The sequence below is a fragment of the Oncorhynchus mykiss genome, chromosome 26, assembly GCF_013265735.2.
Source record: "Oncorhynchus mykiss isolate Arlee chromosome 26, USDA_OmykA_1.1, whole genome shotgun sequence".
In the NCBI taxonomy this organism is placed as follows: domain Eukaryota; kingdom Metazoa; phylum Chordata; class Actinopteri; order Salmoniformes; family Salmonidae; genus Oncorhynchus; species Oncorhynchus mykiss.
This window is the reverse complement of record NC_048590.1, coordinates 25,991,462-26,011,612: the sequence shown is the minus strand read 5'-3', so window position 1 is coordinate 26,011,612 and position 20,151 is coordinate 25,991,462. Positions and strand designations below refer to the sequence as shown.

General features: G+C 41.1%; 1 protein-coding gene across 2 annotated transcripts; it reads left to right on the top strand.

Moving 5' to 3' along the window:
- Positions 1-1,867: 1,867 nt before the first annotated feature.
- Positions 1,868-19,971, top strand: LOC110506482 (aryl hydrocarbon receptor nuclear translocator-like protein 1). 2 transcript variants are annotated; one of them, XM_021586124.2, is made up of 19 exons: positions 1,868-1,979; positions 6,731-6,814; positions 10,475-10,543; positions 10,729-10,873; positions 11,240-11,260; positions 12,345-12,407; positions 12,573-12,730; positions 12,882-12,961; positions 13,071-13,163; positions 13,572-13,689; positions 14,137-14,286; positions 14,469-14,715; positions 17,366-17,472; positions 17,739-17,889; positions 18,285-18,367; positions 18,538-18,646; positions 18,830-18,923; positions 19,128-19,221; positions 19,323-19,971. In XM_021586124.2, the coding sequence occupies exons 3-19, from the start codon at positions 10,531-10,533 to the stop codon at positions 19,478-19,480; spliced, it is 1,884 nt and encodes a 627-aa protein (XP_021441799.2). In that variant the 5' UTR covers positions 1,868-1,979; positions 6,731-6,814; positions 10,475-10,530; the 3' UTR covers positions 19,481-19,971. The 2 variants fall into 2 exon arrangements, with proteins under 2 accessions (XP_021441799.2, XP_021441800.2); XM_021586125.2 differs by lacking the exon at positions 11,240-11,260.
- The last annotated feature ends 180 nt before the right edge of the window (positions 19,972-20,151 follow it).

Here is a 20,151-nt window from a genome sequence, read left to right as displayed (position 1 = left end):
ATCACGGACGGGACACAAATCCCCTGAGAGACTGTCAGGTAGCACAAATGACAGGAACAGCAACTGAGGGATCAGCAAGTCCCCTTTACCGTTTTGCGGGCAGGGCAGGGAAACAGGAGCTTTTCATGCCCTCATTGCAATGGCAGCCTGAATAAATCTCTCCACAATCTCTTTTTTTTGCCCATGTTGTGCTGAATATGTGGCTGGGTGGCAGCTGCAGGTTGGGCGATAACAGCGAAGAGCTTTTGTAGCTGCTCTGCTTATGGGCAGGAGATGACAAGATGCCTGCCCCCTTTGTGTGGCAGGGAGAGAGCTGAGGGGTATGCAGGGACAGGGTTCACATGAGGCGAATGAAAATAAATGCTTCAGTGATGCAGCATGGCGTCAAGTCAAGCTGGGACACAAGCACCTTTTCCAAGCTGCTGATACACTTTGAACTGATCTCCAGGTGCAGCTTAATATGTCATCATATTCCACAGTGCAGAGATCAAAATGAGAATCTGTGGATGTCAGTGGAAATGCCAAACCAAATCTGTTATTTATTAACAATTTCACAAGTACCACTGACCTGCCCATCTCCAATAGTCAGGCTGAAATTGAGATATATTTGGGGATTACCATACAAGAAGTCTACTGTACTACCTGAGATCTGCCTAACACAATCCCCTATTATGTCAAACAAAATAGAGTATGTAAGCTTTTCTTTAACAGAAATCTCAGCAAGCCTCAGAAATAGTCATATTGCAATGCATCTGAAACCATCCTAAGGGAACATGAAACATCTCTATTGCGTTTGAATAGCCTATATCTGCAAATAGCGTAGTTGTTTAAGGAGACACACTGTAGCCAGCCATATATGTGTGTAAATGTGAAATGACAACTGGCCACCCTCTTCACATGTATACGTTATACTCTGCTGCCCATCTGTGGTGGAAACATGAAATAGCCCTAAAGTTAAGAATCCCCACTCATCAACATGTTAGAAAACCATGCCAGATCTTTGAATATGCATTGTTTCTCTGTTTTTGGTAACATATCCTTACCATGTTTCATCTGATAGATATTTGTCTTGTATGTCCTTGTCTTAGAATGTGATGTGGTAAGAATGCACTGTTTGTGGCTCATATTTCAATTAGGCTGTTGGTATGGCAACAGATTTTACTTAGACACAGGCAGTGATGGTTCTTTATTAGATTAGATAGTTCGTTATTTTATGTTGATATTTGCTTTGTAACTACATATTTTTGTAACTATACATTGTAACTATGTTGAACAACAATGCTTTGGTGCATTGTAATTCTGTTTTCCAAGAATACACAAACATATTATTTCTGAATAATGTGAATCGCATATTCACCACATTGTTACAGAGTAGCATATCGTTATTCCTAAAGAAATAGAACAGTAATTATTAGGTAATTACTGTAACTAACTAGTTCTAAGAAACTGTCAAAGTAGATATGTCTATAAGGTCATTAACAGACAGACTTCTTTGTGTTTATTATTTGCTATGTGGTTAACCTGGCATGCCCCGTTGGATGTTTTATTAGGCTACACTTCTATGCATTGCAACACACATTCTTGACTTGGTCCATTAGAATAGTTCCACAGACAAGTCCAGCAAAAATATTGGAGTTTACTGCCCACATGTGTTGTGATACAATATATATTCCTGTTGACTGTATTCTATTTTGCCATTGGCCGTATCGTTGCGTTATTCTGTAGCTTCCTTTGACGCTTCATGTCATTTCATTGGATATAGCCCATATTGTCTTCCCATTGCTCATTGGTCCACAAATGGCAACGAGTTATTCCATTTGCTAGAAGCTCAATACCTTGATCTCGAAAGCACCCAATTGGTTCATAAACTGGGTTAGTGGTGCAACGTTCATCACAGGAGGAGGAAAGTAGGTCAGTGTATTCCTACTGCCTACCACTGTTCCTATCCGCATCAGTGCACATGTGCTGCCTTTCCACACGTAAGTCACATACTATGTTATATCTTATGTAAAATACCTATAACATGTTTCATTTATTCAACATTTGGTATACTGTGTGCATTTCTTTACTCGTATTATGGTTTCAATTGGCTATCTAATGCCATTCCCGAGGATGTGCAGTCATCGTTTTACAATGTAACTTTTAAAGGCACACAGTGTAATTTAATGTCGTGAAAAAAAACGCGATTTGTAGGTGTCTAACCTAATTTAAACATCTGGAATGTCCGTATGTAATTTTATTTTATTTGGAGGCTATTTTCTTCTATTTGTACATTGCGTGATTTGTCTGAACTTCCCTACCACGGCTCAGATTAAACGAGGTCATAGCTCTGTTGCATAAATCGACTAGTGACGGGTAGTTGATTACCTGTTACAATCATTTACCTTTTATAGTCCTATATAGTCATCCTTTAATTAACAGCAACAATGTTTCTCTTCTATATGAGCAATGCAAGGCAGGTGCTGGGCTGATATTGATACAATGTAATGAAAACATACTGCACTGGATTCTGTTCGGTTTCAGATTATATCAAATCAATGTGACAGTCACTAACAGATTTCTTTCCATTTGTAAACGATTTGCAGTGCATTAGGACTGTATGTTTCATTATTTAATGACCGTTGTCATTAGGCCTTATATGCTCCACACATCCTAGTGCAGAATAGTCTAATAATAGCCATCTATTTCTACCAAGCATAACAAATACAATTTTGTTAAATTTAAATCTGTTCATAAAAGTACACCATCAATTGCAAAATTTTGGGGAAAAAAAGAAATAAAAAGTAAACAATCTATCTATTTATGTGAAAGTTATATGTTGGACAAGCTATTTATAAAAATAGTCTCAACATGCTGTCTATTCCTGACTAACAAATTGCTACAGCACCCCATGTCCAGGGAATGCACAATGCAAAGCTCACATTTAAAAGGACATTACTCTGCTATTCTTAAAATCTGAAACAGCTATTCCTGAAAAAGTCAACAAGTGTATCAGTAATGTGACAGGAATAACATAGATGATGGTTTTAATTTGACATAATATGCCATGAAGGTAAATAGAGGTCAGTAGGGTCAGAGGAAATTCAATTGTGATTGCGCTGTCTTTACTAACTCATTGATGGACAGTAGTAGGCTATAAGACAGGTCTTGTTATTGTTTTATGAAATATTTACCTATCCGAACTGCACATTAACACGGGAAAGTGGATTTTATTGGCTACTTAATCAAATGTTGGTAATCATTCTTTACTTTAGCGAGTTGCGTAATGTCACATTACAGTATGTGTGGCGCTCGGTTGCTTCCACTGGAGCTGTGCAACTCGCAGTAGCTTTTATGTTGGGTACCCATTATTACACACTTCTTGATTTTCCACTTCTATTCGGAAGTCTCTCAGTCTTTCTTCATGTTGCTCTCATCCCAATAGCCAACTTTAGGTTTCAACGGAGGGATTCAACAGTAAGCAAGGCATCGAATTTGAACACACTCCTACAGTGTACTGTATATGACCATAACCTGACCATATTCACCTGCCCTGCCAGGACGATGCTCCACTGAGCTTTCGATAAGCCTACAGTAGCTCTCAAAGAACATGCAACATGAACAAGAACAAGAACAAGAAATTCAAGCTGCTTTTTGCAAATCAGGAATATTGTAAAACATGCTTGAAGCCAACAGCAAATTTGCAGAAAGAGCAGGATATGCCGAAGGAGAAATCTGACCTTGAAATTCTGTATATGTACAGTTGAAGTCGGAAGTTTACATACACCTTAGCCAAATACATTTAAATTCAGTTTTTCACAATTCCTGACATTTAATCCTAGTAAAAATTCCCTGTCTTAGGTCAGTTAGGACCACCACTTAATTTTAAGAATGTGAAATGTCAGAATAATAGTAGAGAGAATGATTTATTTGAGCTTTTATGTCTTTCATCACATTCAGAGTGGGTCAGACGTTTACATATGCTCAATTAGTATTTGGTAGCATTGCCTTTAAATTGTTTAACTTGGGTCAAACATTTTGGGTAGCCTTCCACAAGCTTCCCACAATAAGTTGGGTGAATTTTGGCCCATTCCTCCTGACAGAGCTCGTGTAATTGAGTCAGGTTTGTAGGCCTCCTTGCTTGCACACGCTTTTTCAGTTCTGCCCACAAATTTTCTATAAGATTTTGGTGTTCTTCGGCTTGCAAGCCTTCCCCTTTTTCCTCCAAACATAACGATGGTTATTATGGCCAAACAGTTTTATTTTTGTTTCATCAGACCAGAGGACATTTCTCCAAAAAGTACAATCTTTGTCCCCATGTGCAGTTGCAAACCAGAGTCTGGCTTTTTTGTGGCTGTTTTGGAGCAGTGGCTTCTTCCTTGCTGAGCGGCCTTTCAGGTTATGTCGATATAGGACTTACTTCTATACTTGCATTCTATTGTTTGTACAGATGAACGTGGTACCTTCAGGTGTTTGGAAATTGCTCCCAAGGATGAACCAGAGGAGGTCTGGAATTTTTTTCTGAGGTCGTGGCTGATTTCTTTTGATTTTCCCATGATGTCAAGCAAAGAGGCACTGAGTTTGAAGGTAGGCCTTGAAATACATCCACAGGTACACCTCCAATTGACTCAAATGATGTCCATTAGCCTATCAGAAGCTTCTAAAGCCATGACATCATTTTCTGGAATTTTCCAAGCTGTTTAAAGGCACAGTCAACTTAGTGTATGTAAACTTCTGACACACTGGAATTGCGATACAGTGAATTTTAAGTGAAATAATCTGTCTGTAAACAATTGTTGGAAAAATTACTTGTGTCATGCACAAAGTAGATGTCCTAACCGACTTGCCAAAACTGTAGTTTGTTAACAAGAAATTTGTGGAGTGGTGAAAAACTAGTTTTAATGACTCCAACCTAAGTGTATGTAAACTTCCAACTTCAACTGTAGGTATGGTTAAAGTGACTATGCATATATGATAAACAGAGAGTGGCAGTAGCGTAAAAGAGGGGTTGCCGATAGTCCGGGTAGCCAATGTGCGGGGAACCGGTTGGTCGGGCTAATTGAGATTGTATGTACATGAATGTGTAATTAAAGTGACTATACATACCTGTATATATTAAAAAGAGATTGTAGCAGCAGCGTGAAAGAGGGGTTGGGGGGGTAACACAATGCAAATAGTCCGGGTAGCCATTTGAGTCTTATGGTTTGGGGGTAAAAACTGTTGAGAAGCCTTTTTGTCCTAGACTTGGCACTCCGGTACCACTTGCCATGTGGTAGTAGAGAGAACAGTCTATGACTGGGGTGGCTGGGGTCTTTGACAATTTTTAGGGCCTTCCTCTGACTCACCCTGGAGTAGAGGTCCTGGATGCCAGGTAGCTTTGCCCCAGTGATATACTGGACAGTACGCACTACCCCCTGTAGTGCCTTGCAGTCGGAGGCCGAGCAGTTGTCGTACCAAGCAGTGATGCAACCAGTCAGGATGCTCTTGATGTTGCAGCTGTAGAACCTTTTGAGGATCTGAGGACCCATGCCAAATCTTTTTAGTTTCCCGAGGGGGAACAGGCTTTGTCGTGCCCTCTTCACAACTGTCTTGGTGTAAGACGAGCGTCAGAGCCGGTGTAGTCCAATTCAATCTTATCTTCTGGTTAGGGAATGTATATACAGTCACTGTGGGGACAACGTCCTCGATGCACTTATTGATGAAGCCAGTGACTGATGTGGTGTACTCCTCAATGCCATCGGAAGAATCCCGGAACATGTTCCAGTCTGTGATAGCAGACTGGAACATGATCCCTGCTGATGATCCCTGCTTTAGGTGTTAGAGGAAGATTCATGTCACTTAACCCACCTAAGCCAATCATTTGAAGCAATAGGTTTTCTCAACCAATAATAGAGTAATAATACAGTAATAATAATTGACAAAGTCAAAGGATAACAAGTGCAGTAGGCTAGGTAGAGCTATAGCTGCCACCTAAGCCTAGAGCTGACCGGTCAGAAATGTAGTTTTTTGTTAGACTATTGTGAATGGTTGTCCAGCTGTCTGCTTTGCCCTTTCCCTGAGGCACACACAATGCTCGTTAATCTCGGTTGCTGATTTTTTAGACCCAAAATGGTCTCATTCCCCTTGAGTTGTGCATGTGTTTTGTCCATTCTGCTGACATGCTTGATATTTTCCTCTGGAGTTGTTTATGAGAGTAGCTGAGTGCAACTATAGGTGTAAACATCCCAAATTTGCTGTTATCCATGTACTCCAATGATGATATGAGCAGGAAGGTTAAAAGTCGAAACAGAACGTTGTTCTGTTTATGGTGCGGATAAGTGTGCATGTGTCTCACTGACCTATAAATAAGGGTGGAGCCATAAGAGCACATGCTAAAAGGAAGGAGAAGTGGTCTCTTTTGTATACATCTCCCCATAGAGCCATGATAGTCTGGGAAACATAAACATATATAGGCCTAGCTGTTCTGTTCCTAATTACAGGAATCACATCAGGGACTGGGCTGTCTGTTGTCCATAGTATACTGTGTGGCATTCAAAATGTAGTACTTTCTGTAGCCATCTCCTCTACTCACACTATCTCCAGATCACCTCCCATCTGTCGCCCATCGGAGCTTTCTAAACAAGCCACTTAATCAGAGCACCACTCGCTCTTACATCATAGGCCTAGGTGAGTCGCCACTCCCGGCTGGCCAGTGTGTTTTACACTGTGACCTGACCTATTGTCCTACCTGATCCCTCTCTTTCCTCTCCAGGTACTGTGCCTGTCGATGGATCTGTGAGAAAAAGCCCAGCTCTGACATAAGGAGGCCAGTCCACTTCCTGCACCACTCATTCAGGTATGTGGACGCACATGGTTCTGTGTGATTTCATAAGAATTGACAGCTGCCCTGAAATGAGTTTGCGACCTTCATTTGAAGTGAATCACCAATGACATTTGTGACGCACGGCTTCATGCTGTTTCACTTCAAACTGGCCACATGAGCAGTTGGCGGGGAGAACAGTTAGGGATGAAGTAAGTTATGAGCGCAGTCAGTCAGTCATACATAAGCACAGTCATGTGTGAGGGTGGTTTTCTCACAGCTATCTGTGTTTCATCAATATTGTTTTCTTGCATTTTATTAACTTGAACTGGAGTCTTATTTCTGCTTTACAAAAACAACATGTCTTCTAACCATCTATTCCACCAAAGCTTTAACGTCTCCTGTCTATCTTTCTAGACTGGCTCTTAGAACGCTCTGTTCTGAGTAAAGGAGCCTACTGAGAAACGGACAGCTTGACTTACATAGCACACACAGGCCATGTCATTACAGGAGCCAAGCCTGAGCATTCCAGGACGGCACACAACAGAAGGGAATTACAGACAGCCTTACAGCGCTAGGATAATGCTGCTGAGTGCACAGGACACTCTGTTTCATCTGAACGTGACAGAGCGATGGGATCACATCAGGGGAGTGGCTTAAATAGGAACACAACAGTGACATAGCATTAAGAACATTATGAAAGATAGAAGTTCTTGCACGGCAGACAGTATCATAGTGCTGTGTAAGCTAACCATGCGTATCCAGCTGAGCTGACACATTGTAGATTCACCCTGACCCTGTTACACGTAGTTCTGCCTCTTCCATACTTCACCTTATCTGATCATGGTTTTTGTTTCCGCACAGCTTAAATATAAATGTTTTTGTCACTTAGATACCACAGAGGTCATGTGCATTAAAACATTAGAAATGGTCAGAATCCAACTTTAGTGATCTTCTAGCGTTGTAAAATTGATGGGGTTGAGTGTTACTGAATATGTGAATGCCATGGAGATGTTAAAATGATACTAAAGTATTTTCATTAGACTGATGAGCAGTGGAGTGGTGGTGTGAGGAGAGTTGAGACCTGCATGCTATCAGTGGGTTATGTGTAGCAGAAAAGGTTCCCTAATTGGCAAGCATTCAAGAAGTTCCTGCACCACTGTATCCGGGCAACCAGAGATTTGTCACAACTAGCTAAGCTGACCTTAAAATAGGGTTTCCTTTTTCTCCTTTTTTTTGTCAGTAAGAGCGAGAGCTTTTGTGTTTGAGTATACACTCAGCATACCAAACATTATGAACACCTTCCTAATATTGAGTTGCACCCCCATGCCCCCAGAACAGCCTCCGTTTGTACTCGACAAGGTTTCGAAAGCGTTCCACTGGGATGCTGGCCTGTGTTGACTCCAATGCTTTCCACAGTTGGTGGTGGATCGTTCTTGATACCCACAGGAAACTATTGAACATGAAAACCCAGCAGTGTTGCAGTTCTTGGCACAAACCGGTGCGCCTGGCACCTACTACCATATCCCATTCAAAGGCACTTACATTTTTTGTCTTGCCCATTCACCCTCTGAATGGCACACATACACAATCCATGTCTCAATTGTCTCTAGGCTTAAAAATCCTTCTTTAACCTGTCTACTCCCCATCTACACTGATTTAAAGTGGAATTAACAAGTGACAATCAATCATAGCTTTCACCTGGATTCACCTGGTAAGTTAATATCATGGAAAGAGCAGGTGTTTGTAGGTGTAGGTGTAGCGTAGGTGTTTTAGCCTTCCTTTGGCTTATGTGACAAAATTAACGTTTACAAAAATGCTTATTCTCAGGAGTACTGTTTTATGCAGCTTACAAAAAAAACATGTAAAAAAAACATAGATGATGATTGGTAAAGCAAGTTCTCTTTGTCCCGTGGATTACATGGTCAGCTCGGATGTCTGTTATATGTCTGTGACATATACTGTACCAGAGTGAAGGGTCAGGTTGTAGTGTAGTTGTCTATGGTGACGGTGACAATAACAAAGTTCCTGGCTGCAGGCAAGAAATAATGGGGTGTAATTATGGTTTGGTTCGATGTAATCACACTCTGAAACTGTCACATCATACGGATAGGGAAAAAGAGCTGGGGAAAAGTAGGTCAGTGGAGAATCTGATTACAATGAAAAGACTTTCAGGCGCAGTGGAGCAGAGCATTAGTTCTGGTCTGATTACAGGAGCAGGACAAGCCACAGTGACCTGAGGTGGCTGGGCTTTTTAAGGTATTTTTGTGCAACCTGGTCTCAGAGCATTTCGTATTATTCTGTATGTAAATCCGAGACACTCCATTTAGTATGATATGTTAAGTTTCGTGTGGTATGTATTCATTTGTGGATGTCCATCACCCATTCGAATGATATGTTACAAATTACAATTTGGATTTTATGTTACAAATTTGTGAAACGTGCAATATGTTACGATTTTTCAAAACAAACAATATGTTATGAAATTGCAAAACGCATGATATGTTACAAATTCTAGCAAGGTGGCTAACTTTAGCTAGGCTAGGGGTTAGGGTTAAGGTTAGGAGTTGGGCTAGGGTTAGGGGAAGGGTTAGCTAACATACTAACTAGTTGCAAAGTAGCTAAAAAGTAGTAAGTAGTTGAAAATGAGCTAATTAGCTAAAATGTTAAAGTTGTTAGATGTGGGTTGCTAGATGTTCACTTTATATTTTCGTTTTTGCCTTAAGTAACCATCTGTCTTATGTATCCATACCAAACGTAACATATCATACTAATTTGAGTGTCCCAGATTTACATTTACTGTAAATCTGAAAGTGCATTGTTAGTAGGTTATTTACAAAGCCTAGGAAACATGCAATTTGTGAGTGTAGGGCTTGGTAATGTGACCAAAATATCATATCACAGTATTTTCCAATTTTTTTACAGTATGGCGGTATTTGATAGTATTTTATTTTTCTGAATAATAAAGGTTGAAAATAGGCAAATTGACCAGGATTACAATGTTACAAGGACGTTGTGCAGGAAACTGCAAGGAGCACCAAGTGATGGGTTAGCAGAGGAGACTCATTTAATCTATCTAAGTGAGGTTAGGAAAAGGCCATATTACTGATTGGATTATATAAACAGTGATCAATGTAGGTATGGGTTTCTTCATGAAATGTGACTCCCCTTCCTCTGTAACATTGGCATTGTTTTATCTGAATTTGCCTTTACATTAAAGACTAATCTCACTAAATGATGTCTCTGACAGACACCTAGGTTTATGTAGCATATGCTGCATTATGTTATGGACTCTATTCCCAAGCATCCGTTTTTAGTAATCCAAGGTTTTCATTGACGACAAAATCAATTCTACGCACATCAATCTTCTGGTTCATTGTTGCTGGAGGTAAAGTGAATGATGCCTCTCAAAGATACTCTTGATTGTTGCCTAAGGGAGAGAGAGAGGCTTGAGCCTCTGCTATAGCTTTCACCTTATGTAAGACCTTATCATTTCTATCTCAAACCGTAGAGATATGAATCGGTCCTCTTACATCACCTTTACTGAACGGGCCATCTACGGTATACGTCAGCACAAAGTCCAGGTTATACGGCAGCTGCTCAGGTTCAGAGGGCTTTGTTATATGATGCTGCTGTGGTTTCCTCATGCCTTGTATATAAAGAGGACGTCTGACTCTTCACTGACTTGCCTTTCAGATCTGGGTCACTGCTGGAAAGAAACTGAGGGATATGTTTTGAGGAGAGCCGGCCTTATGAATATTTGTGGTGAGTGTCACACCCGCTTTAAAACAACCACCATTTATTTCACTTTTTGATCAATTGTCTTTGTCTAGGAATTTAGATTTTTATATCTATAGAGTTCTTTCATAGTCGCATTCACGTCAACTGACCTTTTTTTGTGTGTTATGGAGCATAATAAGTGTTGAAATCAGTGTGTTTTCACTCTAAAGGTGATCTAATGGCAGACCAAAGAATGGACATTTCCTCCACGATGAACGAGTTCTTGTCTCCCGGCTCCACTGATCTAATCAGCTCGATCGGCACACCCGGCATGGACTACACACGCAAGAGAAAAAGCAGCACCACAGACTACCAGTAAGCCTGACTTCAAAACTGCTTATAGACTTTGTCCTACTTGCTACCTGAAGATAGTACATGTGCCAATCATCTTTATTATATTAATGTCATGTTAGGTCTGGTTTAGTGAGATCACATTGTTTGTCATTCATGCCATTTTCTGACAGATGTGTATGTTTGCATGGCAGCTTTTTGATAAACTATATGGAAATATTTTCTTACTGTGTGTCAAAGGTTTCCACTTAAAGTCGACAAGATAACTACCTACCTAGATATGAACACCCAATTAGGAACAAATGGTAGCATAACCTTGATTTAGATCAGATCAGAATAATCTGTATACTTCATTTGAATTGTAATATACGAACTTCCTTGCTTTCACAGAATTGATGACTTTTCTTTTGAGTAAGTATCAAATCGAATTATGAATGTTGAAGTATATTTGTAGTAAAGGAGCCGATCCCGTGTCAGATTTGTTGGCCCTCTGTGATCCTTGTTTGGTCGGGATTGGCCTCTTCTTTGATCAAACTCTACAAACTGTTCTAGCATTTACCCCTAGAAATAGAGGTTAGACACTAATGTATTCCTCATCCCTAATTTAGGTCAATCAAAATGAATGCGCTATGGTGATCAGTACCCTGAGAGTGACTGGTCAGTTACTATGTACACTATGGATCGCTGTGAATATGGGAGAGCCATTCATGCTGTAGTGTAGATTGGAATAGCTAGAATTAGGATACACATCAAAGCACGAAGGGGTGCTGCAGTAACAATCTTGAAGCACCAAGACTGTATTACAGTTGTCTTCTAAAAATGTATTTGCTGGTATTTAGTTTGATCAGGCCTTCGTTTATTCGAGATATTAATTTGATTTGATGTGTGATGTTTAATGGATGATGAATGATACATTATATTATTGTCTGTAGCTCATTCACTAAAGGCACAGATTTGTTTTTACCTGCCTTAGTGAGACTTAAGTCAACAACTGTAGAGCCAGTCATATTTGAAATAATCTTAATTTGAGGCTGTTGAATGCTATTATAGTATGGAGTCGGCGAGTCTTGAAGTGGCACAGGATATGTAATGGGTCATGGCTTAATTTCTCTTTTGTGGTTTGTGAAAGGACAGTAGGGCTGAGTGGGATGACAGAGTAGGAGTTCAGCTGTGAACAATATCAGAGGCACTAGAAAGGTCTCAAAGAACCAGGTTCCTAATTCTGTAGGGACATTTCTAATAACTATTCATTTTGCTTCTACCAAAGATGGTAAGAAAATATTTGAATGGCTTGCATTAATAATGTTGATGTTTCATGTGAACCAAAGGCTCTCCATGTTTTTTTTACTATAAACATTTCAAACGACTTCTCACTTTAGTGTTTTGCTTTATTCATACTTACATTGCATACTGTAACATCATTATTTAATATTTGTTGTAAAAATTATTGTTTTACTATATTTCTTTGTACTAATGTTATTGCTTCTCCTTGAAGGGATAGCATGGACACAGACAATGATAGACTTGGTGATCATCAAGGCCGGATAAAAAATGCCAGGTAACCAAATGTTTCTATCTTCCATAGGATGACATAAAAATCTATGGAATAAAAATATTTGTATTTATTTTAGAGATTAGTCATGTTTCTGTAAATACAGGCCGACTATGGATGTGTTGATTCGTTTGTCTGCATTAAATGCTCTTTGTATTGTTTGGATGGCAGGGAGGCCCACAGTCAGATTGAGAAGAGACGCAGGGACAAGATGAACAGCTTCATAGACGAGCTGGCCGCACTAGTGCCTACATGCAACGCTATGTCCCGTAAACTGGACAAACTAACAGTCCTGCGCATGGCTGTCCAGCACATGAAGACCTTAAGAGGTGAGGCGAGAAGGATTTTAATAGGACTGCTGCCAGAACAGTACAATGATGACAACCACCACCATGCAGCTGATCAATAAAGTACATCAGAATAATACAAATGACATATTGATTTAGTTGTCTTACATACAAGCTTTTTTCTGAATCACAGGTGCTGCTAACCCCTACACTGAAGCTATCTACAAACCAGCCTTCCTGTCAGACGACGAACTGAAGCACTTAATACTGAGGGTGTGTGTCCTTACCTCCGTAGACTGTATGGTGTCCTCAGAGTGCGTTTCATGATGAGTATGCATGTGACTCAGTATTTCTCTCTTATCTCCCCCTCTCCTCTCCACAGGCATCTGATGGCTTTCTGTTTGTTGTTGGCTGCGATCGAGGGAAGATACTGTTTGTTTCGGAGACGGTCTACAAAATCCTAAACTTCAGCCAAGTACGTCCTCTCCAATATGTTGCTGTTTTTTTTCATTAAATGGTGGTACTGTAGTCATTTTTACCCTCATGAGCTATCCTGATGACATGCATATAACATGTATTTATTATTATTAACCTGGTATTACTTTACAGACATTTACATTTCAGTCGTTTAGCAGACACTCTAATCCAGAGTGATTTACAGTTAGTGCATTCATCTTAAGATAAGTAGCTAAGACAACTACATCTCAGTCAGTACATTTTTCCACAATAAAGTCGCTATCAGCAAAGTCGGTGCTAGTTGGAAAAAGTCAAGTACAAGTGTTAGTTCACGAAAGGCAAGTGTGTTAGTTATTTTCAATTTTTTTATGGGCCTCATTTATGTAACGTGGTCTTATTTTACGGAACTCTCTCCCTCCCTGTGCAGAATGACCTGATTGGCCAGAGCCTATTTGATTACCTGCATCCTAAAGACATTGCCAAAGTCAAGGAGCAGCTGTCCTCATCGGACACGGCGCCGCGGGAGCGCCTCATTGATTCCAAAAGTAATGCATCCTGGCCTCTAGTTACCAGCCTTTCTTATAGTGCCCGGGGGGTGGAGAACAAGGAAAGCAGGGACACAGTGTATCTGATAGAGTAGAAGAGCAGACTGTAATCAGAGTGTCATCAGCCTGCTGTCCCCTACACAGCTAGCAAAGTGACACACCCCTCAATGTATTCCCCTGTACCGTGTGTTCCTCATTATTTAAATGTCAGAAGCTAAATGTAGGGTAGTGCTATTTTTACATTAAGCCATGCTGGGTTCAGGGTAAAAATAAACAGTCAAAGAATTTCTGTAAATTCAGCAAAAAAAATTGTAATAGCAAATGATGTATTGTAGCTTTATTTGCCAGAGTAAGACTTGATACAGTATATATTTATAAAGTATCATGGGTGATACTGTTCCTGTTGTTGCAGCATAAATGAAATGCTATGTTGTGTCTGGTCCTCAGCTGGCCTTCCAGTAAAGACAGACATCACCCCTGGCCCATCCAGACTTTGCTCTGGAGCCAGGCGATCCTTCTTCTGCAGGATGAAGTGTAATCGGCCCCTCATCAAAATGGAGGACAAGGACTTCCCATCCACCTGCTCCAAGAAGAAAGGTACTTTAGCCTCCTGTCTTTTCCTTACGTAACTTGCTCAAGGGTGTTTTTTCATCTCCTGTGATTCATTTTAGTTAACAGTTCATTTGGTTTCGTACCAATAGAATACTTACTCATTGATGTCAGTGATAGCTCCAGAGTAGAACTAGATGAGGATGATGATACATTCCCTGTGTCCACAGCTGACCGTAAGAGCTTCTGCACAATACACAGTACTGGCTACCTGAAGAGCTGGCCGCCTACCAAGATGGGTCTGGATGACGACAATGAACCAGACAACGAGGGCTGCAACCTCAGTTGTCTGGTGGCCATTGGACGGCTGCATCCCCACATTGTCCATCAGCCAATGAACAATGAGATCCGTGTCAAGCCCACTGAGTATGTCTCGCGCCATGCCATCGACGGGAAGTTTGTCTTTGTTGATCAGAGGTGAGAGATGTTTTATGGCACGCAGGCAGACATACAAACATGTATCAAAGGACGTGCCAGTTGGCCCCTAGACAGTGATGTTCTGACACCTGGCTGGACCTCGTGGGCAGTCCAGAGCTGGATTTATTGTGGAGTGACAGCTTATGTGTGAGTGAGGTTTTTGTCAATGTCCAAATATAGCTTCAGCAACCTCCAGATGGAGGTGTAATGCAGGCCCAGAGGGCAGACAGAATTCAGAGTAGATATGTTGACAAAAAATACTCCACTGCCCCCTGACAAAACAATCCCATAACCTCGCCGCGTCACTAATACTGTTGGGTACACTGGGAATTTCTAGATAATGTCATAGCGCTGGGCGATATGGACAAAATATCATATCACAATATAAAAAAAAGGATGGTATTTGATGGTATTTTATGTTTTTGAATAATAAAAGTTTAAACTATTTTTTCGGAGTAATTCATAACCCTAGGGTGGCAACACATAAATTATTAGCGAGTTCAATGGGGCTTTCTCCCTTTATACTATTCAATCCAAACAAAAATGATTTTCAGCATTTCCATCTATTTCTGCTTATCCTGCACTTTTATTAACATTTCCACATGGTGCCACTCAGCATGATATTGGCAAAAAATATATATCTAGCTAGCCAACATATCCTAGCTAGCCAACATATTCTTTACCATCCCACTGCTACTGTTCTAGATGACTGTTGGGAATATACTAGTAGACAAGGCAGTGGTTTTGGTTGGACAGTTGGAAAGCTTGCTGATGAGAGTAGTTGGAGGGAGTTCGAGGTTGGCCCTTCTGTGTTGATAGGGGATGGTCCTTTATGGTTACTCCCAGATCCTGTTGTTGATCTAACCTTGGTAGAAAAAAATAATGATTGGTCAAAAGTCAGTGATATAGGGAAACTGGTTCACAATTACATTGGTAGAAGTTGTTATGCATTCTTACCACTTTTCACAGATAGATCCAAGGACCCAGATAGTGGGCGCACAGGAGCAGGCGTTTACGTTCCTGAATTTGATGTGCAGATATGTAGAAGACTAAACTGTCAGCATACTCAGTTGAACTGTTGGCAATAGTAGTTTCCCTCTAGTGGGTGGAGGACGTACAACCTGTCAGAATGATAGTATGCTCAGATTCCCTGTTTGTATTGAATAGTTTATCGTCTGGCAAATATAATGGTAGTGACCTACTATTGGATGTATTATTGCTATTATGGAGAATTGAGAGACTGGTTGTAGTAGTTAGATTCTGCTGGGACCCAGCCCATTCGGGTGTGGAAGGGAATTAAATTGTAGACCAGTTGGCCAAAAGAGCTTCAAAACTAGATATCATTGATATTAATGTTCCATTGGGTAGAGTTGAGGCCAAATGTAAGATCAGAGCCATTTTGATAGATGTGTGGCAGAAGAGATGGGACTCTGAGCCCAAGGGCCCGGCATTTATATGCCCTCCAAAGAAAGGTCGGTGGACCAAGATTCAATGGTCTAATTAGGAAGGAAGAGGTGGTGTTGGCTTGATTGTGCCTAGGACAATGTGCATTGAACTCAGCATTACATCTGGTTGGCAAGCATGTGAATGGTTTGTGTCTCAAGTGTACGGTCGATGAAATGATGGCGTATGTGTTTTTATATTGTTGTAAATATGTTGAAGGGAGGGAAAGATTGAAGTGTAAGGTTATTGAGGTTGGATGGTTTGGAAGGGATTTTGGGGATGGAGGAGGGTCTTTTAGAAGTTAGTAAGGCTCTTTTTGATTTTCTCAGAAGTACTGAGTTAGGTAGGAGGATTTAGAAATGTAGAGCTAATGTAAACCGTGATTGACCAAACACTCCAGCATAGTAGGTGGCGGCATGCACCTTTAACGTTTGTTTGCGGACCCGCCATTATATCATAGAAGAAGAAGCCAACATATGCATACTTTGCCTATTCCTCTCTGATAAGATTCCATTGCACAACATGCTTTTCTTGGCTTACACCGGCACTGGTACCAGGCAGTGTTAGCTAACTAAATAAGTTTGCTCTGACTCTTAGTACATTTAGCTAGCTAGCCACTAGCCAGGTAACTAGCGATAAGCATTAACGGCTAACAAGTTATTTTAGCAACACCTTACTAAGAAAAGTAGTTTGCAGACAGTAAGATGCACAAACGAATAGAGAAATTATAGGACGCTTGTGGAAAGTAGCATGTCACCAACATTGTTGCATCCATCTGACCTTGCGGAGTGAACGGAAAGAAAGTGCTCTCTTCTTGAGTGACGGGGCAGGGCTTGGTGTGGTTAGTGGCATGCAGCATGACTCAAGAAGCAAACGGACTAAACCATAAAAACAGGCATTACACCCGCCAGAGTTGCGTATTTCATTTAAAACAAAACAAACATTGAAATACCGTTATAGAAGTTAAAGTAAAAACTGAAACCGGTCCGTGCATCAATACCGGTATATAGTCAAATATGGTACACTGCCCAGCCCTAGATTGTCATGGCATTGATTATGATCAAGCAAGCAAAGCAGGGGCGAGAATATTATTTTATTTGCATACAATAAAAAAAGATGTGGGCTAGACTTATCTTAAAAATGTCCTAAATACCACTGGCCTGCTTTGATAGTCAGGACTTGTGTTTAATTCTGTTCTCTTTTGTAGGGCCACTGCCATTTTGGCTTATCTACCCCAAGAGTTGCTGGGTACATCGTTTTATGAGTACTTTCATCAAGATGACATAGGGCACCTTGCGGAATGTCATAGACAAGGTATGTATCAGATTGAACAAGGACACCAATATAACACCAAAGATCAACATTTTAGACTCTGTGATACATCCCTGAATCTCAGGCCATACATGAGTAAGATGATAATGTCTGGTAATTTAGTCATAAAACATGTATTGTGCTAAGCCTGTCACATAGCGAGTAGACTGCGATATGAATTAATCTAGAACGTGGCAGGCTACCATTTGGCAGTGTGCAGATATCATGCCTTATTGAGCTCACCCCCTGGCTGCCACCTCTGTTCTCAGTGCTCCAGATGAGGGAGAAGATCAATACAAACTGCTACAAGTTCAAAATAAAAGACGGCTCCTTTATCACGCTGAGGAGTCACTGGTTCAGTTTTATGAACCCTTGGACCAAAGAGGTGGAGTACATTGTCTCCACCAACACTGTTGTCTGGTAAGTAGCTACACACATCTGTTTCTGCTAGGACTTTCTTCCATAGCCCCCATTTAACTAGTCAATGCATAATATTACACTGTATTCATTGTATTAGGGTCATATCCTAATAAAGTCGGATAATAAATGTACAATTTTAAACAGCTGATTACAATGCCTACTGTGTCAAAATTGTTTTATCACCACCACTATTGTTTCAACATGAAATCAATGCCCAACTCATATAGCTGTCTGGCTTGCCTCAGAAAACAAAACATGTATTATTGGAACTCTTGCATATTTATTACTGTGTCTTTCTAGAGCTGTTGGGCTAGCGTTAATAAGCTGCCCAAATGAGGTGTGAAGTGATGAGCATGCTCAGTGATGATGCTCACTCTCTCTTCTCTGTCTCACAGCGGCAGCGTGCCTGAAGGATCTGATGGCATCTATCCTCAGCTCGCTGCCTCCCCCCAGAGCATGGATAGTGTACTCACAGACGGTAAGCCTGCCCTCCTGCTGTGCTCTCACACAGCAGTTCACCTGCTTGGATGAAGTGTGACTGTACTTTGATGAGTTGACATACACTTTTTGTGTGCCTGGCATGACTGTGACTAAGTAATGGTTTTGTTTTCCGAAATGTGACTGAGCTTTTGCGTTTGTTGCTTCCAGGAAACGGGAAGCGGGCCCTTCAGACTGTGCCTGGCATCCCCGGTGGCACAAGGGCAGGGGCGGGAAAGATCGGCCGGATAATCGCAGAGGAGGTGATGGAGATCCAGAGGTGAGAGGAACCATGTGGATTGTGTTATGATTGTCTTGTCAAACATAAATTGGCATGTCTGTATGGTCATAACTATACCATGGTCATTGACCCCCAGTGCATAATGGAAATGTCTGTGTGTGACTGCGACTGTATGGGGCTGTGTCCTGCTGTTTTTACCCTGGGTTTTCTTTACTCTTCCAGGATAAGAGGCTCCTCGCCCTCCAGCTGTGGCTCCAGTCCTCACAACTTCACCAGCACTCCACCCCCAGACATGTCGTCCCCAGGGGGAAAGAAGGTAAGAGCTCCCACCTGTCCTTCCCATTCTCATCCACTTCAACCCCTCCCAACTGGGAGGAAGTCTGCTATTCACTCCACTGCTCATCCATGTAAAGTCAGTAATGAGCACATCTGGTGGATGTTTTTAGTGTCTGTTGGTGGCTCATACTTCAGGATGCAATGGTGATTCCTGAATGTCAATTCTGTCTTGATTCTCTCACAGATACAGAACAGTGGAACTCCAGAACATCCCTCAGCAGGGCTGATACCGGGACCAGACTCCGTAGGCTATCCATACTCCAACAACTCCAATCTAAGTATGTATTTTTCCCCGCTCTGAAATCTAATCTCGATTACAGTTAATGAAACTATCCACATAAAATCTTCGATATTTAACCCTTGTCCCTACCCTATTTAGGTGATAACTCTCACATTGGCATTGACATCATGGATGAGCCAGGCTCCAGTAGCCCGAGTAATGACGAGGCAGCCATGGCTGTGATCATGAGCCTTCTGGAGGCAGACGCAGGGTTGGGAGGCCCAGTGGACTTCAGTGACCTGCCCTGGCCACTGTGAGGACTGTCAGGCTAAGGCAAGGCCTCCTAAATGAGCTGAACATGGTGGAGTAAGGGCTGGGTGTTAAAGTATTAACATTGTGTCAGTTTGTGACCAGTACCAGAGAGCCATATCAACAGGGCTAATGTGACTGTATCCTCACAGTAAGGCTGAATGCAGGCGGGCCCTGAAAAGGAAGGAATACTAGGCCTGGGATCAGCCATGATGTACAGTCCACCTCAGTGCGGTTGGGGAAAAGTGAAACTGCCTCATTACTCATGTAGTATTATTGTACCAGTTATCCGGGTTTTTCTATGTCCATTCATCCTCACAGGCATTGAACCCAGCTCTTTTATAATGGCATTCGTTTTTGTGTTTTTACACTTTAAAAAACATGTTTAATATTTCTAAAGAAAATTGTATGTTTATTCTAATTCTCTAAATATATATATATATGAAAGTGTATTGTCAGCAGTGAATTATTTTTAAAATAAAACTTCCTCTATTGCTTATTTCCATTTTCTAAAATACGAAACAGGGCGGTCTGTATTAAGTTACCATCCAGTGGCATAACACTGCTAAATCAACTGTAGGGATTTTACATTGTTGCTACAATGTGGAAATCCAAGGTACTTTGCTACAATATGTTGAATGTGGAAACACAGTGAGTAATCCGTTTGCTTGCCAACAAT